General features: G+C 45.4%; 1 protein-coding gene and 1 long non-coding RNA gene across 2 annotated transcripts in view; one reads left to right on the forward strand and one right to left on the reverse strand.

Annotated features, from left to right (window-relative positions):
• The window catches only part of LOC148831355 (integrin alpha-11-like), a 54042-nt gene extending 30450 nt beyond the window's left edge, over positions 1–23592 (reverse strand). The window contains exons 1-10 of the mRNA XM_088921507.1: positions 23477–23592; positions 15622–15733; positions 7150–7259; positions 6624–6715; positions 5884–5998; positions 4102–4229; positions 3174–3322; positions 2117–2261; positions 1062–1227; positions 251–321 (exon numbers count right to left, since the gene is read on the reverse strand). Of these exons, the coding sequence (XP_088777633.1) occupies positions 251–321; positions 1062–1227; positions 2117–2261; positions 3174–3322; positions 4102–4229; positions 5884–5998; positions 6624–6715; positions 7150–7259; positions 15622–15733; positions 23477–23525 (1137 nt within the window). The 5' untranslated portion in view covers positions 23526–23592. The remainder of the gene's footprint in view (positions 1–250; positions 322–1061; positions 1228–2116; positions 2262–3173; positions 3323–4101; positions 4230–5883; positions 5999–6623; positions 6716–7149; positions 7260–15621; positions 15734–23476) is intronic.
• LOC148831356 (uncharacterized) lies at positions 14837–17163 on the forward strand. Its single transcript, XR_016091337.1, has 2 exons — positions 14837–14996; positions 16918–17163. It is a non-coding gene; the product is annotated as an uncharacterized LOC148831356 (long non-coding RNA).
• Positions 23593–25011: the final 1419 nt, after the last annotated feature.

A 25011-nucleotide genomic window follows, 5' to 3' on the forward strand; every position in this document is an offset into this window, starting at 1 on the left:
CTCTCTACCTGCAAGACACTTTCTGTTCTTAAAAAGAGAAAGAAGGACAGAGGATAGAAAGGGAGGGAGGGGGGAGAGAAGGAAGCTAAGAGGACTGCAATAATGCTAACACATTTGCAGAGCGCCCCAGAAGGGAGGGAGAGCGAGAGGGAGGTTGTAAAGGCATCAAAAGCAATACTGTACCTAAGCAGAGAGAACAATGTGAAATGACAAGAACTAGTGTAAATAAAACCCCGGAAAAGACACCTGCCTCCACGATGTGTGAGGAGAACCCGGCCTGGGACATCTGCAGGCCAAATGCCGTCCCGTTCTTGCTGGTTCCTGTCAAGATGGAGAGGGGAGCAGCGAGTTAGGACAGGCAGAGCAAGCCAGGAGCAGTCAAATCGAATCATGGCTCAGGTCACTCACAACCAGGTTGAAAGATGGACATCTTGTATGTAAATGCCATATTAACATATGTTACACCTTGGAACAGAAACTTGTTCTGTTGTGTGACCCCAAACAAGAACCAAAGCAGTACAGTATGTGGGGCCTTTGACTTGACCCGTTGCAGGGCCTGAGGCAGATATGTGTACAGAAAGTTGATCTTTATAATGTAACAGGGGCATGGGTAGGAAACACAGAGAATTCCTGCATTTGTGGTTCAGCTTTGCACACCACACGGCCAGGGGAATGCTGGGATCCCCATACTGTATGTCCTGTGGGATAGTTATGCAACACCAACACATTTCACAAATATGTTTGGAGGCTCTTTTTCCAGCTACTGTCTGGAAAGTCAGCACATTTCCCTTTCGGCTTCTTTTATGCTACACAACTCACAGATACTGGGTGTTCATTAGCGCCTTCTCACCCAGAGAAGGTAATCCAACTCTTTTTGTTCATATCTTGTTCTAGATATGTAAAGCTGATTCGGCTGAATATATTTTAAAAGTGAATGTTTGTTTTCTGGAGTGCTTTTGCTGCAGGACTACATGTGGTCACCCCAATTTCATACTTTCAGGGTTACAGTATGTCGTGCACATCACATTCTGCTAACTCTGCAGTGCAGTGCAGTAAAGTACCTTCCAAGCTGAAGATGCGCTCCCCCAGCGCGTCCACAATGTCTTTCAGTGCAGATTCATCCGTCACATTGAAGAAGTGCTTATCATCAGGGTCGCTGGCGATGTACTTGATTTCCTTCAGGAAGGCTTCAGGGTTGATCCCTCTCCTGTTGTAGTACCCCAGGACCTGCCGGCACAAAGGAGACGTCAACACCCTTACTGCACTCTTCGGTTTTCCGTATAGATTGCTTTCAGGAATTTAACTGGCCAGTTTCACACTAAACTGGAAAACCCATTTTCCAGATAAGCAAAAGACATGCTCAGCAAATGCACTATGGTGTCACTGGTATTATGATATTACTGGAAACATTTAAAAACTAATGAACAGGAGCCATTTATTTATCCAGGTGGTTGTGGGAGTCAGGAATAAGCTACCCAGCCATCTTGCTGAAGCCAATGCCCTGGTTTCTTTCAATAAATGGCCAGATTAGACCCCTGGATCAATTAACTACTAACTACCAAAGCAGCCCAATGACCTGAAAAACTCTCTCATTTTTAATCTTTCTTATGTTCCCATGTCTAATGAGAATGTCCAGGCGAATGAGATATGGGAATTAGGAGGTCGGAGTTCAGCTTGGATGGCCTCCAGCTAGTTTCACTGTTTGAACAGGGCCAAGCTGAGGCTGTGCAACAGTGTCCAGTTTTGTTCTCCTACTTCCAAACCAAGAAATGGCATAATCTGGAAAGTCAGAGCCCCTAAAAATGATTTTCCAGCAGGCCCGAGTCCCAAGGGAAGCTTACATCATGTATTTTCGGACAGGCCAGGACAAGAGCAATGCAAATTACAGAGCAGTGTCCACTCTCCCAAGACTGTAACTGAAAGAGTTAACTGAAGAGACAAAAGCTTTCCAGTGGGTGAAGATGCCAGAACACCCCAAATCCATTACAAGAAGAAGATGACAGCTAGATACACAAATCCACTGGATTCTGAAATAACAGACTAGCGATGCAGTGAAAGTAGACTCATTGACCCTGTGTGGCGAGCAGCCTGTGCAATATCAGCCCCCCGTACTCACAGCAATGGCATATCTTGTGATGCCATCTTTCTCACTGTTCTCGATGACTTTTTCCAGGTCAGGGCTGTCATGCGACTCCCCATCCGTGATCACAATCATCACCTTTTTGGAGCCACGCCGTCCACCCCGTTTAAACGCCTCTGAGCTGCAGAAAAACCGGTTGTTAACGACCGTCAGTTTGGAGCGTTGACTGAATATCAGCTCAATTCAGTCCACACTCCCTGATTCCTGCTGTCCTGTCTCTACAGAGCCCCTTTATCAGTGTGCAGTTACTAAAGCGAGGCTGCTTGGACTGATCTGTGCTATCTGGCAAAAATCTGTGCTACATGGGGCGATAACAAAAGTAGGTAATAATAATAGTTAATAATTTCTTACATTTATATAGCACTTTTCTGGACACTCCACTCAAAGCACTTTACAGGTAATGGGGACTCCCCTCCACCACCACCAATGTGTAGCCCCAATTGAATGATGTGACAGCAGCCATAGTGCGCCACTACGCTCAGCACACATCAGCTATTAGTGGGGAAGAAAGCAAAGGAAATGAAGCCAATTCATAGATGGAAATTATTAGAAGGCCATGATTGGTAAGGGCCAAGGGAAAATTTGGCGAGGACACTGGGGTAATACTCCTACTCTTTTCAAGAAATGCCCAGAGATTTTTAATGACCACAGAGAGTCAGAACCTTGGTTTTACAACTCATGCGAAGGACAGCGCCTTTTTACAGCATAGTGTCACTATACTGGTGCATTAGGACCCACATAGACTGCAGGGTGAGCACCCCCTGCTGGCCCCCACTAACACCACTTCCAGCAGCAACCTTAGTTTTTCCCAGGAGGTCTCCCATCCAGGTACTGACCAGGCTCACACCTGCTGAGCTTGCCAGTGGGTTGCCAGTTGTAAGTTGCAGGGCGATATGGCTGCTGGCCATATGCAAACAAAGGAGAAAACTCATAAGGAGATATTCCAATTGTGTAACATACATTTCTGACAGGCTTTTTCAGTATGAAATATGGGGTGGAATATAAATTCTGCGCTGCCTGGCTGTAGCCATACCGTGCTATCTCTATCCCATGGGCTGTGCGAGTCTCTGCGCCTCCGCGTTGGTCGATGTTCTTGGCCGCTTTCACCACCTCCTCCACGGACTTGTAGTCATTGAGGTGAAACTCGTGGACCACCTCCTCCCCGTACTGCACCACACCAACCTGGGAGACGCAGACAGGGTCACTGAACTGATCAAAACTAGGGCAAACGTAGGACGACTCCAACGCGGACGTCCAAGCGGATAAACACATGAAACAACCACATTTTTTGTTCTATCTCTTCATCTCACTCTCTTATACTTCATTCTGAATGGTGGACAGTAGGACAAGCAGCTGAGCCGCTTCTGATGGGGTGAGGAGATGAGACTAGATGCCATGGTACTGGTCAAGGTAGTAGGGGATCCAAGCCTGGGCTCAGCCAATCCAGTGGCCAATCCATCCTATTCTGGATGTCCTTAGGAAGTGGATTACCCACAATACCCCAATCAAACTCGAGGAGAAGATAAAAAAGCCACGCAGAACTTCTCTTTGGAGGGGGAGGAGAAAATAAACTCAAAAGTGATGCTTGAGGACAAAATGATCAATCTGATTAAATATGCTGTGAAGGGACACATTTCAGTCTGATACATGAATTAGTTACTGATGATAGTAAATGACTAAATAACAGTAATTGCCTGATTCTTTTTTACTTATACAATACTGTGTAAGTGGTTACAAGACCCACCTTTCGACAAACTGTCCGACAAAATGGGACATCCCTGACGAGTTTGAAAACTAGGTCAAGTTAAGTCTAAACATGACCGCACAAGAAATTCTCCAAGCTCAGTAGCTCAAGTAGAGACCAGTCTCTGAGTGTCAGCCAGGCACCGTAGGAAGATCACCCAGTGTGGATTACTGCCCAGCCACCCAGCACGCAGCCTGAGAAGCATGGTCACACACACCTGGATCTGGCCCGGCCCAATGTAAAACTTCTGCAGGATGTTGATGAGGAAGTTCTGGACCTCATACCACGGGTAAATGGAATTGGACCCATCCAGAACAATGACAATATCCATGTAGGTCTCACACCCTGAAGGATGAGAATCACATCAGAACATCAGCATTTCAAATGAGGAAGTTCATTTAGCTCACCTGGTTCCTTTGGTTGCTCATTTCTTCTACACCTCCGAATACAGTAGGTTGCTTTCTGAAGAATTCCAGTGAATCAGCTACTGCATTGTGGTTCAGCAAGGATTGCTCCGAAAATTGTTTGAGTAAAGAAATGCCTTCCTGTTTTCTGTCCTCAACGCATTTGAACTGCAGTCCCTCCCCCCTGCTACTCTTTCTCTTCTGAAGCTTGACTTGGCTGTGTAAGGATACCTAAACCACAAAACCCAAAAAGCATTCTCTGACCCAAGCTTAAGACATTGGAAACTCCCACACATCTCCAAGACACAATGCACATCACTGAGCTGCTGCCAAAACATGCCTCCATAGGGTTCCTTAATAACACCCTGATGTAGTTCTCTGATTAATAGGAAAGCTATTTATGGATAATTACGATTGGTTAAAAGGCCTTTTTGTTATTTGATCACTGCATTCTTGGAAATGTGTGTCTAACAATTAGAGAACTGCTGAAACTGAGACTGAATTTCTGTGGGTCAAAGCACAAACTATTTCTATTTGGGCACGCCAATCAGAATCTCTGGGGATGGGATTTATGAATGGACTGGAGGTTACACTGTTACTGAGAGAGCTGCGGAACTGGAGCAGAGATGGAGATGAGAAGAAGCCTCCTCATCTCCAGGGAGAGAATGGGAGACGGGAAGAGATGAAGAGAGGTTTGTGTAGTGCCCTTAATTGTGTTACAACGCAACAAAGCACTGCAGACAGTGATGGAATGTGAAGGCTGGATGTGAAGATCAGGGGCTGTGACACGGATGTATGCTGCAGGCGGCCGCAAAGGATTTTTAGCCAGAACCCAAGTGCGTGTGCTCATGGGTCTTGAATATTTTTGGGAATTAAAGGGGAGGCTCAGCCGGAGCTTACTGGAACACCACCGGAGGCAGCAGAGCAGGGCGAAGGCTAAGACTTAAACAAAGCTTAATTGACTTTCGAAGGTGATGGAACAAAAAGCCACAGAGTGTTCAGAAGCTCTCCGAGGTGCTGGAAGTGAAGTATTCATCAGGACCTGGAGGGGAGGCAGGCTTCTCGCAGGTGGAAAGTCAGGATCTCGGGCTGTGGTCAGACAGACATGCAGCGAGCAGATCCTTAAACAGGCTCAATGTCAGAGCGCTTCCAGAGTGGCACCCCGGAAATAAATAAATAGGGAAATGTTAATTAAGCAATTAATTAACTGGGAGGGGGAGGGTCAAACCAAGAGGTGTCCGGCACAAGTCCCCAGCTCAACAGGAGACCCTCCATCTCTCGGGGGAATGACACAGTTTTCCGGGGCAACCGAGGACTGTGATCCATTAAGCCAACAATGAGATGATTTTAGTTAAGAGCTGAGCCGGAATGAAAGCCTGCAGGGACACTGTCCCTCCAGGTCCGGGACTGGCCACCCCAGCTCTAAACTCTACCTCCTCGCCCTAAGTGAAGACTCTGACCCTGCCCCTGCCTTCAATTCGAAAGCTCACAGGCTGTAGGAGGTACAGTATCCCTGGCTGCTGGGAGGATGTTAGGAGGACAGCTCAGTGTGTGGAGAACGGTGGGAGAGACTCCAGGGGCGGGGCGGCGCTTACTCTGGAAGGCGGGAGCGATGGTGCGGGCGAACTTGAAGGTGGAGTTGACGCGGGAGCAGATCCCCGTGCTGTAGTAGGAGCTCCCGCACTCATAGGACCAGAGGGGGCCGCAGGCCTGAAACAGAGGGGAGGTCTCACTCGGCGCCCAGGCATGGCTTCAGGCTGGCAGTGCAAGGCCGTGCACAGGCTCTCTGTGCACTTGCTCTCATGCGGACCCAGGAAGCAACTGGGACCCGTGGCAGCGCACACTTGCAGAAGGAGTCGAACATGAGTTTCATTTTGATCCTAATTACTTTACGGCAGGCCAGCACTCGGCAAATAAAGCCAACAATTGCAAAATCACTTCTGAAAAGGGAGACCATACTGCAGCTCCTCAGGCAATGCCAAGCTGGGATAATGAAGAAAGCTTACTGAAACTATGCGGTGGGTTTCTATCATGATAAAGTGGCACTTAGTTGGAGTCGTTCCTTTTCTTTCTTTATGGTGCTGCTTCCCCTTTCATTAAACATGTTGTCAACACGGATTCTATCTCTAATGCCTGGCAGATGCCTGGATCAGTACTTCTCAGATGCAGCCCCTGGCAGAACTGTGAGAGACTCAGTCTTACTGAGAGCACCCTCCTCTGTTTAGCATCTCAAATATACCACCTCAATCTGCAACTGAGATTAATATAATTTTTTTTTTGCTGGTTTGCTGTATTAGCACTTCCCTAAAGCTTGAGCTGTAGGTGATTTACTTACCACAAAGCTGTTGTCCTTGGGGTTGCTGGTTAGTGTCATTCCTAAGCGCATCTTGTCCTTGCGCTCTGACACATTAGTGAGCGATATCCTTCCTTGAGGAATAAAACAAAACATAAACAAATGAAACTGGTAGAACTGTGAAGCATATCTATTAAATGCAAGAAATAAAAGTGCTCGAAAAAACACGAAGGTTCAAGTCAAATGCCATGATCCCCACCAGAAATGTCAAGAAGTCCTCCAATCAGTTCTGTTATCATGTCCACACCTGTGCTGAAAGAGGTGTAATGCATGTTCCTTTCTGTGCCTTGATCATCAAGACTCAGCCTTGCAGCGTCTTTGTAATTGCTGAGCAAATGTTTACAGCAGTCTTACATATGTTTGCAATGCTAAGTACAGTATATGCCAGCTGTACAGTCTGTTGTCATAAACAGAAACTGATTAAATTTACGCTGGTGAATAACTTGCTGCAACCTCTTGCCTGGCACAGAATCAGTTCAGGCAGCACTGATGCCAAGGGGGACAATACCTAGGTTGAGCTTGGAGCAGTTGCCACTCCCATTATTGCTTAATGGGCACCTGTAGATATCCCCTGTCTGGTAATGGCCATTGGTTTCAAATGGTGCGCCAACCAGCAACCTGGGGAGACAAGAAAAAGAGGTACAAACTCCCACAAAGAAAAAAAACGGAACGTGGCACCAGGAAAAACTTTCGGTATTCCTTTCAACTGCCCTTAAAAATGATAAAGCTGTTAAAAAAAAACAACAGCCTGGAATAAGGGCTGTGTGAACCTTCAATCGTGCTTGACAGAAGAAGCCACAGTGGCTATCAAAGAGAGGAGATTGATGTCCAGTCACCTACCTCCACAGCAGCAGCCAAAAATATACAAAACCGGCAGGGGTCCTTTAAAAGCTGACAGGGGGTGTCTGTAGTATTCGTTTTAATTGTTTTTCTGTCAATGGCCCTTGATATGGTCCTTCTGAAGTATTCTTTCACACAGTAAAGCTGCGCTACTCCCAGTAAACATTAGGAGTCTACGACAGCACACATTAGACAGGTCATGCTGGGAAGACCCCACCTGCTGCCGTAATCCCAGAGCCCCTCAGTGACCCTGCCATCAGCTACATCAGCTGCACAGGGAAGGAGAGATGCAGAGCGAACTGCAAGGCTGTGTATGTGCTGTGTATATTCTGTGTATGTGCTGTGTAGGTGCTCTGTAGGTGCCGTGTATGAATTGTGTAGGTATTGTGTATGTGCTGTGTTTGTGCTGTGTATGTACTGTGTATGTACTGTGCATGTGCTGTGCTCAGCTGTGTGCAAGGAGGCTCAGTCAGAGATCCACACCCAGTTGCTTGGTCTTCACACAGGTCGCTCACTACAGCAGGACACGGGTAGGTCAAAAGATCATCAAAATATTCCTCCTAACATGAAACAGACTGAGGAGTTTCTCCGTTCCAGAGGTAAAGGATATCAGTATAATATATAGTAACTTAGGGGCAACTGTGCATTTAATCTTTGCTTTTAAAAAGAATGACTAAGGTAAAAGCAGACCCAAGTTTTTTCAAGCTTAGATCATCAAACATAATCGGAAGATACAACTGGGAAAAGTTTTATTCTCTATATGGAACAAAATGCATTGCTACTGTATGTTCTAAAAACTACTTTGCTAGAAGGTTTTTCTGGCAAACTGTTAAAAAGATTGTCTTATGGCTATATTAAAATTTGCTAGCTCAGTTTTGACCAGATGATGTTTTAATATTGAATATCGTAAGACCCATCCATCCATCTTAAACTGCTTTATCCAATACAGAGTCGTGGGGGAGCTGGACCCTATTCTGGCGAGCAATGAACCCAAGGCGGTCTACACCATGGACCATCGCAGGACAAACATCAGAAGACTTGAATATGAGGTGGCTCTTTTCCCCCTTGGAAGACAAGTTAATGAAGTAAAAGATTCCTACACTAGTAGGAGAGCAGTGCCAAAAAAGGATATGTGTTATGGTTTGTTAGCACCTGTACAGCACAGATCAAAACTAAGACCAGAGTGCTGAGCTGACAACCAAGCTGAAACAGTAGCCACTGCTTTGAACTGCACAAAGGTGCTTTGTCCTTCTGGTTGGAGGGAGCCTTAAAGTCAAAAAAGAGAAAACATTCATAACTATATTTCCAAAAGCCAGCTCAGAGAAATGTGATATATCTTAAATATTGCTGCAAAAGCCGCTAGTTTTGAAGGAGCCAGCAGAGTGGATGAACCTCCCACAGAGCAGCGCAGGATGTTACTTTGTGTGTGCTTACACAGCTGACACACAGCCAGAGTGCGGGAGAACTGGCCTCCTGTTTCAAACACGCGGCAGGACCAACAGACCCTTCCTGCATCGTGGCATTTGGCAGACTTCAAAGGGCTAGCTGGTGTACTGCCCCTGCCAGGTTTTCTTCCTCTTGTGCAGATTTAGAGTTTGCTCCATTACCAGACTCTGTATTCAATGCCATTTCCCAGTCACACATGGCATTTGCTTAATAAACATTATTGTCATCACCTCATCATAATAATGATCAAGTCATTTAGGCCATGCACAAAACTTTAATTACAGGTCTATAATGTAGAATAAATTCCGGACTGTACACACAAGTGTATAAAAGTTGTTGTCCAAACAGTGGTAACTCAGGTATTCACAGGCACACTGTGCTCTCAGATAGACTCAGCCCCAGCAGAAACCCAATGAGCGCTGCAGATTCAGGACTCACGTTATCATGATCAGTAGCCCTATTCTGAAGGTCCTTTTTGGTGGCATATGAATGGGTGAGGGGAGTTCAGTCTGGGATGCTGTCCACGAAAGAAAGAGGCACACCGATACTCTGCTTTGGGGGTGGGAGGGGGGGATCGGGGTGTTTATGAAAAAGCAAAGACACAGAAAATCCAAGTTGCTTTAGCAATCAAACTCCTTGCTCCTTGAAATTGAAGATAAGCTCCTGTTCTTTAATGTGAACGCGGGGCGTGAGGATTAACAGCCCTTAATGAAATAACCATTTGAACGTTCAGTTACCATGTTTCTCCCGCAGTGCTGGAAGCAGTTTTGTGGGAACGCGATACCATACCCGAACCTCTAATGCAATAATGCTTTTAACACTTGGAGAAAAGGGCTCTCGACTGTTGCTGGAGGCATTAGGCTGCCTTTCAAACCGCAGCCGAATCTCCAGCCCCCAGCCCCACCTTCCTGTGATACTGCTGCTGACTGACGGGTTTTAAGCTGTTCATGTGTTCACGACACTCATGTGTTTCTAGTTATCCATGAAGGCACTGTCTGTACGATGAGCAGCCACGTTTCATCGATCTGTATTAAGGAGCCGCAAGAGATGATGCAGCAGGGCCAGAAGCACAGTACCTCTCCTTCGACTGTCTTTTTGTTCAGTGAAGCCAGAATTGAAGAGTCAATCCTGCAGGTGCAGACCCAGAAACGGAACAACTTTTAACTTCTGTGTCTGGACCCAAAGCCTGGGCTCACTGCTGAGAGCAAAGACCTCCAAGAGAGGCGATGAACATGTAATAACACCTGAAAGCTTACAAAAGAGAAAATTCCTTTTGGTCCATCTAGCTTGTCTGGTAGCTAGTAGATCCCAAGATCTCATGCAGCCATTCCCTGAAGAAGTCAGGGTATCGACTTCAACAGGTAGCCTGTTCCACACTCTCACAACCCCTTGTGAAAGGGGTGCCTCCTTTTCTGTTGTCAGGCTTAATTGCCCTTCCACATAGTTTCCACTTACTGTATGTGCTCTTATTTCTGTTTCACTGTTGATTCCGAAGACGTCCATCAGGTGAACTTTGTCAGTTACGTTGAGGTCTTTTAACGCTTGGATTAGGACTTTTCATAGTCAGCTCTATAAGAAGGTTTTAAATGAGAAGCAAGTTTTCAGGGAAGTGTTTATCCAGCTTGTTGGAACTGTCCTGCTCTTTAATCGATTCTGATAAGAGCAGGACTTGTGCCATGTCAAAGGTCAGGTCTTGGCTCTTCAGTGGAGACACAACACTGCTCTTTATTTTCTAAGCTAACATAGACTCTTTCATAAGAGTGACCTGGGATGAAATTTCACAGCTGGGATCGCCAGCTGCTTCTCTCTGACTGCAGCAGGACTTTCTGTTTCCCACTGCCATCCCACCCTTTCACCTCACTGAGAAAATGAAGCGGCTCTCCCTGACAGCGCCTGTGAAATACGCATTTACAGAATATTTTCCTCTTCTGTACTTCCACTTAAAATAACTTTCAATTAAAATTTTATGTCTAATATATGATCTGCTTCCCAAGCACGACGATGTTATGTCTCAGTAATGAGACATAATTGTCCCTCAAGGCACTGGCTAGAAACTTAACTCGGACCACAAAAGCACTTTCAAAGCAGATGCTGAACCACTCAACTAAATGTTAAATACTGTTTAAATACAATTTCTGATACGGATCGACTGTTCTTTTATTACCACCATTGTCCAATACCCCAGGGTAATGCTTCGCTACAGAACGTTTCATGTTTCAACATGCTTATTACTTTCAGTGCCATAGCTATTATGGTGCTGATGTGTTATCAGTGCCGCTTCATTACTGAGCTCTTAAAAACTAAAAATAAGTGGCGATGGCACCTCTGCTATCTGCTACGATACTTAATAAAGTCAGTGTGATGATCCAGGCAGGAACCCCCTCCAGCAGAAGACCAGTGCAACTAATTCTTCTATACAGCAATGCCAAGATGCTTCATAAAATCAGGCAGCAATTATAGTAAGGATGGAGTACAAAAGTATATCATAACAGGAAATCATTTTTCAGATGAAGAAAATAAAGATCCCTAAAAAAACAACTGCCACATTAGAAGCTTCAAAAATGTACTCAAATTCCAAGCATCATCACAATGTTTCAAAAAACCTAAAACAAGATGCTGTAAAAAAAAAGATACTATGCAATCTTGTACCTTGATCATTATGTTCTTAAAAATGTGTGTCTAGCCATGAGAGAACTGCTGAAAGTGAGGTTTCATTTCATTTTTGAGGGCAAAACACAAACCATTTTTATTGGGCTGTGCTAATATTACAAACTATCAGCATAGTTAACCAAGCATGAAGGGAATAAACAAATTCCTGTTTTCTGGGATGCTCCTGAGAAGTGGCATGTATTTTTCTTCAAACAGGCAAAGATTTAAGAGCCTGTGATCTGATGCACGGAAGGAGGTTTGGGAATCTGCAGAACCACAACAAATACTTTCCAAATTATCCCAAACAGCAAGACAGCCGCCCACTGCCCTGTTAAAGGGACGAATACAGGATGTTTGTGCTCTACCCATCCTGCCGCTAGTGGTTATATGAATAGTTCCATCTGCATTCCTCTTTCTACCTGTTCGACTTAATTGTGAAAAGGCGACATATTATTCCATCGCCTTTAGAGGAACTGAATTCCTGCAATACCACAATACCAGAGGCTCAATGTTTATTTTTTATGACATTCTTCACTTTGTTTCCAAAGGCAATCTTTCACCTCCCCCCAAACAAAAAACAAAAAACAGGATGGTGAGACCCTCCCCCTACCCTGAGATTCGGCAGATTGTGCAATTCTGCAGGCAGCAACAATCTGTTTCTCACATCACAACAAATCCTAAAGTCCTCATACTTTAATGATTGATATCAGGGGCTATTCTGGTGCAAAATAAACCGGTAAGACATCGGCCAATCTGCCTGAAATATTCAGTGATGAATCTAACAGTGTAATGTCTGAAGAACTCCAGCCTGCTGTTAAGTCATACAGCCTGCTACTCTAGCAGAGATGATTTACATGTTTGGCACCCTGTCTAGATTCAGGAACCCAGTTCCAGTCTGTATGCAGGAAGGACAAACAGATTTTTTAAAATCTTTTTTGAGAGTTCAGTGATTAAGTATAGCCAGTTCTTCATTTGTATTCATGCGAAACCTTTATGCCTTTAAACCTCTCTTTGTGCGAACAAAAGCAAACGACTCAATAGAGAGATCAAGTGTAACGAACCTCTTTTCTCCCCACATGTGAAAGGGGCAGCATGCTGTCTGACACGTTCATGGCAACTTGTGTGTTTTAGATTGGTCTTCTTCAATGTCTGGGCCTCTTTTTCCAGTTATCACCCTTAGCAAAGGAGCCAGTGCACTCCTCTTACAGGTCCTGGAACGGCTGCCCTCCAGTGAAAACTCCCAGCCAGAGCTATCAGCCTCCCCACCAGCCATTGGATTCTGGTACCATCACTGACAAGGAGTGCTCTGCGTCATCTATGGAGTAGAGCCAGGTGCTGTCATGATGATCAATACTGTACCCCTCAAATCATGTTGATTTAAGGGGTATTAAGGGCATCACTGGGAATACATCTGCCAGCATGTAGGAAATGGCAGCATCTGTATTTAATGTGCATTATACACATTCCAGTGCACTGCTCCTCCTCACGTATGTGCATTCTTTTTTAAATATCGCTGTCTGTGTTTTTTCCTGTGCCCAGATCAAAACAAGTTACTGGAGAGAAAAAAAAAGGAAATGAGTTATATATTAAGGGCAATAAAGGGTAAAGAGTAATGCAGCGGATGTGGACCATTCTGTTTCTTTACTGGCAGACGCAGATGGTCGCAGACCTGAGCTTCATCTGCTGATGGCTCCTGGCTTTTGTGAGGGACAGCATCTGCATTGAAGCTGTGTGTTTCTCATTTAAAGCTCCACTGCTGCATGTACCAGCCCATTCTTGGCTCCACAGCAGAGTCAGTCACAGCTAGACTAACCTGTCTGGGCCAGTCCCAGTGGGATTCTTCACTGCATTTATACCTGTCCTTGTAATAGGCAGGTAATGAGTGGTTAAATATTACGACCCCTTGAGCGCAGACTCAATCAGTCCATTATCAATATCATTATGTATGTCCCAGTGTTCCTCATTTGCTCTTGGCAGGCACTGTGCTGTGGAACAAAACTGCCCTGTTTTGCAAACAGGCAAAAGTCTCTGCCTCAAGCACCGTACTGTACATCAAGAAGCATCCCTACAGTAAGTACCAGCAGTGCTTTTCACATTACTTGTGCTGTCTGAGTAAGTGGCAGTTCTGAGCTCACGCCTGGAGCACTAGTGATGTTTCTCAATAGCAAATATCCTTGATACGTACTTCCTGAAAGGACGTACAATCTGCATTGATGCAAATCACCTAAAACCTTTCCTCTACAGCTCAATATTTGCAAAGCCACAGGATTTGAAGATACAATGAGGAAACTCTGATGTAAGTAATGATAATTTCATTTTTAATGGGGGAAAGAGTTAGTGATAGCAGCTCTTATTCCAAACTCAGGGGATCACACAGCAGGCAGGTAACTGCATCAGACTGGCAAAGAAGGAGCTCTTGCTGCTTCTCAGACACAGAGGAGAGACATGAGATCCTAGACCACTGTGACGTTATCCCGAAAATTTCCTCCACTGCCACAAATTGCTTCCAGCTTCCCTGGGAGCAGGGGTAGTGGTGGGGGGTTAAACAGAATAAATCTCAGTTAATAAATGTCAGCAAAACCAAACTGACAGAGTGGAAGCAAACTCATACCATGAGCAGCCCTGTAAAATGCTGCTTCTCAAACACAGAGCAATGTCGCACTGCACTGGTGTTACTCTTTGGAACAAAGCCCTTTGGAAAGTCATAAAACAAATTAAGAATGTATTACCAGTTCTACTGCCATTAGTGGTGTTTCTAATGGGAAAACATATATCACCTCTCTCATGAAAAATTGTTATTAAGGTTTCATGCCTTTAGTTGTGTTCTGCAGAAGCTCTTGTGAGAGGATGGCTTCAGACGAACATTATCTACATTTTCTCTGAAAAGAGAAAAACTTCATTTGTCTGGCCAAAACTGAAATTCACACGAGACACTTCCTCTTAGGAGACAATTCCTAAGAGACCCGGGAGCCTCTTAAGTATGTTGTTCTTTTATTATGAAGGGAAATTTTTTCAGCGCTACTAGTGTTTCAGGATAAAAGGTTCGGGAGTTAACAAATATAAAAGCTGTGCCCGGCATCCGAAAAGGAACTGTAACAAATCAAAACAAAACAATCGATCTCCTGCTTCCATTGACTAACGAGCCAAGAAAATGAGCCCTTTTTTCCCGCTGGGCCGCTCTCTCCGAGTCTGGGAGAGTTATCGAGTGACGGTGAGGTATGCGCAGACCGTCTGGCAGTGAGCTGAAACGCCGCCGCCTCAGCAGCAGCAGCAGAGTAACTCGAACAGAGCGGCGGCAGGCCGCCAGCGCTCCCCTCGCCAGCAGACATGCCTGAGAATGACAGCGCTGACTCCCGTCCAGCACACTTCCAAGAGGACGGCATCCAGGACTTCGTGTGCGGAGACAGGAACAATAGTGAGGTAAGAAGACGGATCGCGCATCTTTCCCCACGGCATTTCCTTAAAAATATTTTTAGATGTTTTGGATTGTACCGGGCCTCATAAATATTTTTCTAATTCTTTTTTTTTTGTGCACAAGAGAACGTGTCACATGCCACAATGTGGCCGAGGAAGAATGTTTACCGTCGCAACAACGAGAGCAATGACCCAGAGTAACACTGAGATTGGAGGCACTGGGGGTTCCTTAACCCTCCCAATCAAGTACAGTGCTGGTACTGCAGTGCAGACCTCAATCACTGCAGGATCCCCGGTCCTAGTGGAGAGCTCAGGTGAAACAAGCCTGCTTTCTCTCATTCAAATACAAAACATGAAATACCACTACACACCTCAGTATCCTCTTTGGTTTCTAACCCTAAGGCTTTTGCAAAACCCTGCCTTCTGGTGTGGAGTTTGAAATGATGCCCAACTCCATATTAGCATTCTAAGCAATTTGGCATCTTTCTAAGTGGCAGACACCAAATTGCTGGTAAATGTTCCCTGAATTACATTTCTGCTCTTATTTGTATTGCCTGTTGTGAGTTCCGAGGCTGTATGCGAGCTGCTGTCTCTCGGCAGAGGCGATGAACTCGACGAAAGGGGGTCCTACCATTTCTGTCCGGCTGCTTCATGTTGCTGCACCGTGTATCCGAACTGGGCCTCCCTGGAGCCCAGGATGATCCTTGGGTGTTTGGTGTCGATATTGAAAGAGTCACAGCCACCTGCAAACAGTAACCATCACAATGCGTTAAACAGGAAAAGCTGCAGGTGAACCTTACCATGCAGCTGTTTTAAACAATTACAGTACACAGCAGAGGATCAGTCTACCAGACCACTGCACCTGCACAAGGCACAAAGAGGCAGGACTACCTGTTTTTGGATTCATTTCACACTTTGTAGCAGAACTGATGAAATAGCCAGGTAACTGATGAAATAGCCATTTATCTTACAACAGATCACAAGAACACAAGCAAGGTTTCGACGAGACGAGACCATTTGGTTGCTGGTAGCTAATTGATCTAAAGGTCTGTTTCTTGGAACAAGCCAAGCCAAGGCATCAGCTCTGACAACTGACTGGACAGCCAGTTCCAAACTCCTGCAAAAGGAATGTATTTGTCTTTATACCACATAACAGGCCGGACCACAGCTCAGGATCACGATATTCCCACAGAAGTCCGAGCTAGAACACTGCCTACACCTGCCTACATTTTGGCAAAAATAGGTCATTAAGTAACCACCACCCTAACAGGAAGGTCCGAGCAGCTTTAAATCGAAATTACAGACAGTTTTGCTCTGGGTTGACCGAGTGCTGAGAAATTAAATCTTTCTATAGCAATAGTGGCGCCTTCCCCACCCTTTAGGTAATTCCTTCAAACAGCACAAAAAAGTTTCAAGCTTTTAGAAGGTAAGGTATCAAAACTGGGATTGAAATGAGTTGTAAACACTGGTGTTATTCCATACTGGGTTGTGTGGGGGCGCTGACCTGGTCAGGGTACAGCTTTAAAAATAATGAACAGGCTCTCTCTTCAGCAGCTAAGGACACGGAGCCCAGAATCGTCTGTCTGCGTTGTTTACACGGTAGAGCCTGGGAGGGTTAGAGCACGGAGGTTGGTCGCCCATCAGTGATAAAGCCCTGCCTGTTTGCGCACAGAGACTCACAGGTTCTGTTCAGCGGGGACTCAGTCTGTGCTCTTGGCGTGCCAAGGCAGAGTCCTGCCACATGGACACAGATCCACAGGAGCCTGGGCTACTGGTTAGTAAACATGCTACTTTAACACAGAGCAGCCATGGTGGCAAAGGTGACAATGAACGGCTCAATCTCACGAACTGTTCTTCTTTCCTTCAAAGACAAATAGCAGGATCGGGTGAGGGGTCTTGTCAGAAATGCGTCTTCTCTTTTCCCCAGGTTCTTAGAGCAAAGCCAGGAGGAAGACAGCAGATTAATGCCTCTCTGTTTGGAGACCGGAAGTCTGAACTGTGAGCAGCTCTGGACTAGTACTACAGTAGTTTGTCTGCACTCTGCCTGTCCTTCAGCTCTCCATCCTTCTGACAGCATGAAGCTCTGTGCAGGATGCAGCTTAGCTCCAGCTAGCCAGGAGGACGAGGAGCTCTTCATGCTGTTTTAAATTAAAGTGTTTATCAGTTCAGGTTATTTTGAGAACAGTTTCCTTTTTTTTTGTTGTTGTTGCCAAGCAACCTGAAGTAGTATGGTAATAATCATGACATAAGTTGGCTTTTTCGTGTTCAGTTATGAGCACAGGAAGTGCACAGAGCAGATGATGCAGTATTGATTCTGTGTGACTCCTCTGCTTTTGGCAGATTGAGACAGGGCAAAACTGACCCCCCTCTCTGTCTCTGTCTTTTCTGATCTCTCCGTATCAGTCAGGGCATCAAACATTTGGTTGCGTTTCTTTGGTCCCTATTCCGAATGAGATGTTCAGTGAATTTGGCGTCAAACAAAGGTGATCTAGGATCGGAGCCATCAGACACAACAGATCTGCTCGTGTCAGACGCCCTGTGGAGTGACATATAGTTTGCTGCTGCCAGAATAACACAATCCAGTGAAACTGGATTCCCGACAAATTTGTTTTCAACCTGATTTTGAAAGGAAAGAAAACTCGGTCTTCCATCAATATTGAAAAAAGGAAGAAAAAAACTGGCCTAGACATTTCCTTAGTTAAAAAAAGAAAAAAAAAACAGCTTTAAAAGGAATCGGGCTAATTATATGCAGATCGCTGCTCCTCGCCGTCTGTCAAGCCTGGTGTGTTATTGCTCCGGAAAAAAAACAACATATTTTTCACATCCAGGATCTTTAGAAGATCTGCGCAAGATGAATTCCACAGAGTTTAGAGGGAAACCAAACATGGCACCGTGCCACCTCCAGGTTAGACTAAAGCTCTGCTGAGAGTGCCGATTCTTTAGGGGCTGAGCTCTTATCATGGGTGCGCCGAAGAAGAGCCTGTAACAGACGCGCAGCACACGCAGTAGCACAACCTATTGAAAAAACATCCCCCTGACTGCTTACTCCAGCAAAATCTGCAGAGTGATTCTTAACAATTACTGAAGAAGCCCCCTGTGAGCACGTACTATGGTAAGCCACCAAACCATCGAGGTTTTTTCATAGTGAAGTGATATAAAAAGAATGGTGAAAACATAGGAAAGCCCAGTGGAAGCAAATGAAAGTACAATGCAAAGACAAATGCAGGAAAGGCTGTCACGTTGCAAATCAGAGGTATGCCCTCATACTTTCACAGGGTTAAATCAATCAGTAAATTAACGATAAATGTCTGAGGGGGAACTCAGACTGTAACCCTTGCATAACACAATGTTACCATGCAGGGTACTCGGGCTACACACAGCGTACCTCCAAAGACGTCACGCCTCAGCTCTCACAAGGTTTTGATTTTGATTATAATGTGACCGGTGTCACATATATATTTCGTACAACATGAAACCCAGCATCTGATTTCCTTTGTACACACTGGCCCAGTCCCTCTGTCCTGTGGAGCTGTGGTTGCAGTGCAATCGAATAGATCCTCCGTTCCAGCTTGAACTCATCATCCGGACAAAGACAGATTGCAAACACAGTCACACTGTTCCAGCTGGGGACAGCAGCGGGCCCTAAACGCAAATGATAGAAATAGAGGAACTCCCAGATGGAGAGCATACATAAGAATAACAATTTAAGTAAGCAATGTAAGTCACAGGCTCAGAGCCAAGCCGGCCCACAACATTGACATCCAGGAAAAATCGCACAACTGGAAAACTGTACAACAAGCAGCTGCTGCTCAAGGAGCTGAGATTGCAAGGGCCCTGGAAGTCTTCAGACAGAGAAAAGAAGAAAGGCCAACAGGTGCGGACAAGAGTTCTCCCTGCCTCAGTGGATGAAAACGCTTTCTCTCTATAGCCTCGTCATTAAGAGTTAGGTCTTATCTATGACTCGGGGCCCTCCGGTTCACCTGAGGTCCAACAGAATTAACACAGAAAAGGCACATACACCTAGCCAGCGACTCACAGGAGAGCAAGGAAACACCACGACTTTTTGCTCTGCATGAAACTATTATTCTGTTACTGCACACCCGAAAAAAATGAATTGAAATAAGAATGTGTGCATATACTTGCCATTTTTAAAGAAGCCGCACTGACACATAAACAGCTGACTGGAACGCAGAAACAGTAGCTTGCTCATCACACCGGCATTGATGTACAGTAGACTCCTGAACACTGGGGTAATAATCAGACCTTGGGAACACTGAGGGACCCTTTTCTAGGGTGCCTGCTACTGTATGTCTGTAGGCTGCTTGCCTAGATGGAAGCAAATATATCAGCACACGCTTTTTTCAGAGCTTTGCGTTCCTGCTTCCGACAAGTGATTCATTTTTTCTCCTAATTTAGCCTATGTTTCTGGAAGCCACATTGAGCAGGTCCTCAATATTTTCCCTCATGCGGCTGACATCATCGGGTTCTGGGGTTCAGTCATTGAACTGATCCCTGCGCAATGGGGTCAGGGGTCAGGGGTCAGGGAAACCAGAACATTGCCCACACCTTGGCTTGAGAGAGATTAGAATATTCACAACTTTAACTGCTTTAAGTCTTCTCTGTTTCAATACAGAGGTCTTACAAGATATTTCAGCTGCCATTGTCCTGGATACTCCTAATTTTCTTGGTGTTAAAAATGAAAGTTAGGTCTTTTTTTCCATTTTTTAAACACGCGGTGATAAAAGATTCCGATCATTTATTGGTAACAAACATGGAAATCTATGAAAAAAAACACATTCAATTTTGCCCCTTTTAAAAAAAATCTAGTACATTTAAGATATTGTGGGAATTCGCTGAATAGCATTCTCATTTTTGAAGGGAATTAGAAATCTTTCCCATATGTGTTTTATCATTTTTCCAAGTGCCAACTTGAAGCGCACATAAACACAACTGACTCATTCCGGACTCTTTGATGACTCTCTGCGCTTGCTGCATAAAAACACACTCTGCCCCAGATAAAATCCAAGAACAGCTTTGGTTTCTGCCGAAAAAAAAAAAGAAAGGAAATAATGGAAGTGCTCCAGTTTCCATTTAAAAAACCTAACGTGGCAGAGCGATTTAATATTCTCAACAATCTCAGCACAGGAGGCAGGGCCAGGAGCTCACAGGGCCTTCCTGCGCCGATCCCTCTGCCCAGATAAATAAGCCTGCAGCCCCTGCGGCAGCCAGGGGCTCACAGCTTGGCCACGTGTCAACCTGCAGGAGCAACTTCCAGAGCGGGGCTTCCTCTCAGCAGGCCGGTGGGACCCGGGGGGACCCGGGGGGGCCGCGGTGACCCGGGCGAGCTCCGAGCTGGCTGGAGGGGGAAGCCAGGGCGGGCCAGGCACGGAGGTGGCAGGAGGGCGCTTGCGTGTCTGCACGTCTCATTGCATTTTGCTTGGCGAAGCCGTATGAGAAATTGAGTGAGAAAGAATAAATATTGGAACACGCACACCCCTGGTGCTGCTCCAGTGAGGCAGGATACATACAGAGGGCTGATGACCAACATGCCCGATAACCTAGTCTTTCTGGTAAAACGATAACACACATGCCCACAAAGCTGGCAATCCCAGCTCCATTACCAGCCAGGGCTGTCATCCTCTTCTGCACTACAGTATTCATGTACAGTACAATGCTGTCATGCTCTTACATAAAATGCCCTTTTTTTAATCCATGACAATGAAAACTTGTTTTAAAACAGATTAGATTTACGTGCTTTCATATTCCCCAAAATTACTGAATCTACAATGGAGGAACTTTGAGGAAAATCACACAATTGCTCTGGTTTTAGTCTATGCATGACCCCCACATTGATCACTATAAGATTGGGATCCTTCTAAAAAAAATGGATGCTTATATATGATAATTCTGCTGTGACAAAGAAAAGCTCTATGGAATATCTACCAAGCAAATAGTGTGGCAGCTTAACCCATTATACTGTGCTCCATGGTTAATTTATCTTAGCTTCTAGTTCCTTAAAGTGCTGTGGCTATGCCTTTCACCATGGGACTCCTCTGAAGAAAGGGTACTGGTTTGTTCCAGGGGGCTTGAGTTGAGCAAACCTCACTGGAGCAAAGGAGATGAAGATCCGTCTTCGAAGTGTGTGTTTTAGCTGCTGCCTCTCCGGTGTATGTTGTTCAGAACACATGGCAGTGACCACACGACATGACAGCACTGCACTGCACCATGGGCTGGATCAGTTTAATAGTGCACCTGCAGAACAGCGGAGCGATGGCACTAAGCTGCAGCACACCCTGACGGTAAGACTGCCAGTCAGCGCTGCCAGGGCGCTGCCAGGGCACTGCCAGCCTTTGAAATGTGGATCAAAGCAAACATCGGCTCCGTTTCCGCCTCAGTGGGTCTTCAGTGTTTCACATTGGGTAACGCACTAGATTTTCACAGAAGAGTGTTTACAGTTACAGGCGAGCTACTCCAAAGGTAATGGGGTCTTCCAGCCATGTGGCAGCATCCCTGGCTTGTACAGCTTTGTTGCTTTTTGTGAGCTAGGCCACACTGTTAATGGCAAATGTTAACATTTTTTTCTCACATCATTAATTCAAATACAACAATCCTGAGTAACCAGACTCTTAAACTGGGGGTGCGTTTCCTGGCAGTGATGATTCTGATTCTTTGAAGTGCAGGATTCCATAAAGCAGCTACTAAGCAGTGACGATTTCCGACCCGCACTGCACAGACATACCAGTGCGCTGAGTAAGGCAGAGAAAGGTGCTCTATCAATTAGTGGAAGATAAATTGACTTCCGCTGAAATCAGACAGCAGAGGAAACACGAAATTCCATATTGAAATAACCTGTTTCAAGCCTAAGATTTAATCTCTCTTGAGCTGAGCTAATTGAATTTTTTCCTCGTCAGAGCCAAGGTTTTAGAAAACCACAGCCACAAAATCCATCTGTACTCACAATGAGAAAATTGCCCAGACATGCATTCAGTTGTGAATTTTAAGTAAAATAGCCTGGTGATCATTCTCCCAAAAAACATGAAAACATTTTTCCGAAATACTTCAGCTACTGTATTAGCAGTTATCTGATGTCAGATACTGCAGGTTGCTGGGAGATTTTAATTATTCCAGCATGGCCATTTCTGTCTCTCTGGCACATAGCCCCTCCAGCAGGACTGACACATAGACAGGCTGGGGAGAATCTGTGCTGATTGCTGAGTGCTAGCACTTCACAGGGCAAGAGCAACGCACCCGTCCCAACACGGAACGTCTTGACCGATGAGCTTTTCTTCTCAAGAACTGTCTGTACATCTTTGCAGAAAGATGGCTATTTCTTGCCAACAACAACAAAATGATTTCCGGTTTATCTTATAAGACACAGAAATGCTTTAAAACAACGAGCAATTCAGAACGCGTGAGCAAATTATTTTGGACACACACAGAGGACTCATGATCATGGCTATCCAAGTAGTCTGGAGAGCCAAACTTGCTAGAGGCAGGTGCATCACTTGACCCCACACATTCAAGCACAGTTAAAACCTGCAGTTAATACAGTGGAGGGAAAAGGCTCCTTTAACACTAACATGCATGATGCATGGGAAGCCACAACAGTCTCAGCTTCTGTCTTAATTAAAAAAGCATATTTAAAGCATTGTTAAAAACGACGGAGAAGGAAATTGATGAAGGAACATCGAGGTTAAGCTAACTGAATGAGGGAGACAAAATCATTGTAAAACTGCAAAACTGCCTTGCAGGTTTACCCTAAGGATGAGTCAAATGTGACATTCAGGCTGACAGAGTATCCCAGCTGACACATGTGGACCGAGATTGGCAAAGATTAAAGGACTCTGCAAATGCCTTAATCTGCAGCTCCTGGGAATTCAGAGCCAATTGACTGAGGTGCTGTAGCTGAGCGGTTAACACCTTCTCTGGCTGGGAACTGCACAGGTCCTTTCCGAGCGGCTTCGAAACTTCGGTTTGAATATTCTGCTGGAATATTGTTTGTAGGACAGTATCCTTCTGAGAATGAGATCCCTCATTGCTACTTCCCTCACCACCACCATGCAACATTAAATTTAAAAACACATCATTCCAGACTAGCTCCTCAAAAACCACGCTCACAAAAATGCAAATTTATCATAAGATGCATATTTTTTTTAAACGGTTCAATCCGAGCCATTGCAGACTTCCACAGTGCATTCATCTTGTGCTGCAAAACCATAAGGCAGAAACAGAGAGCTGGCATGAAAATACATATGAAAACTTTTCAAAAGTTTTTTTTTTTCCCCCTATGTCTTGGTAGTGTAACTTTTGCATCACAGCATTCATGTCTTGGCGTTTGCCAGGCAGATGTGCTGTACGTTCCCCCCAGCAGGAGCTGTGAAATAATCGGAGGCTGGAGCTCTTTTCTGGGTTTGCCTGTCTGCTGAATCTAAGCTGCCAGAGTGCTCAGAGAGACAGTCGGAGCCCCAGGCACAGCCCAGGCTTACCTGGCAGTAAGGTCCAGGCCCAGAGGAGCAGGATGCCGGAGTAGTCCATGTGAGAGGGGTACAGTGTTAATCAGTCGGGAGCTGAGGCAGAGGGCCAGTCCCAGCACTGCTCACTTAAAGATCCTGCACTTATTGACTTCACTGTTACTCAAAGGCTCACTATATCAGGGGGAAGTAGGAGGGACTATGGCAGAGTTGAGGAGGTGCATACACAGCCCTCCATCAGCACACACACACAGCCCTTTAAAAGCACATGGGCTTCTTAAAAAGAGGGGAAAGGGCCACGGATTGATGAGGAAGACATTAAAAAACATAAAGGCAAACAAAACTAGCAAACACCCAGATCTTGGCAGACTTTAAAGACACTTTAATGGAGCACCAGAACTTTTATCTTTTATTGCCCTCAGCATTATTACGGATACAAAGCACAGATTTTGTTGGATCTGTTTTATATAACTGGTTGCTGTACTTAAGTTTAAGTGGTAAAGTGCTTTCACAAACCGGGGGCGAATGATGCTAGTTGGATGGGGTGAGGCTGGGGGAGGGGGGTCAGTTCCTTCCAATTAGCTCAGCTTAAAAATGAAACTGCTGGCTGAGCCAAAAAAAAACCTGCGTCGTGCTGGAGTGGGAAGGTAGGCGTTCGAGCGGAGAATCACAGAAGGCTTCTGGGGTCAAAGAAGGGCTGTGCTGCAATAAAGAGAAGAGACTGTGAATCACGAAGGTTCAGGGAAGTAGACAGAGTATCGACAGGCCTTGAATTGGGACCATTTATCAGCTTGAAACCCCAGTCACCATGTTGAAACGAAAAGGGACGATGAGAAGATGAGGAGAGACCCAAGCCAGGGCATCGACATTACTCTGCTGGTAAAGGTGCTCCCAGAGTGTAGGGTGAGCTGAGCTCTGCGGGTTCGAGCCTGGGACATGTTACTAGGCGAGTGAGGGTAGGGGTAGGGTGGGAAAAGTCAGCCAGGGCTCTCTGGGGTCTCGGCAGGCTTCAGCATGATGACACTGTGACCTGCCATAGTAAAAGGTTACTAGGGCTGTTCGAAACTACCTTTACAAATATGTTCTGTGGGAAAAAGTCAAACCCAGGTATCATTGTCTGCTGTGAACCCAAAAAACAAAGGGAAATTTCACAGCTGAAGAGTGAGTGCAAGTCACAAGGTAAACTGTGAAAAGGTCATCTAAAATCTTATAATATAATATGAACACATAATAAGGGACATCCTTACTCAGCCTTTTTGTGGACTAAACCACCCAGGCACTAATCCCAGAGAAGAGCAGCCCCACCTCTCCAGCCTGCACCTACTGAAGTTGCAGGTTCAGCAGGATTTGATTCTCGCTATGCTAAGCTGCGATAGTACCACCCTCCCGTGCTAGAAAGACGGAGAAGGTCCAGAAGAACGGGAATCATTCCAGGGCTCAAGGAGATTCCGTGTTTTCATCCTCGGGAAAAGACGGACAGAGCAGAGGTTTGAATGCGGTTTACAAAAGGGGAATTCACGAGGTTGACACTCGCAGTATTTTCGAATGAC

Source organism: Atractosteus spatula, chromosome 7 (genome assembly GCF_055471065.1).
Source record: "Atractosteus spatula isolate fAtrSpa1 chromosome 7, fAtrSpa1.hap1, whole genome shotgun sequence".
Lineage (NCBI taxonomy): Eukaryota > Metazoa > Chordata > Actinopteri > Semionotiformes > Lepisosteidae > Atractosteus > Atractosteus spatula.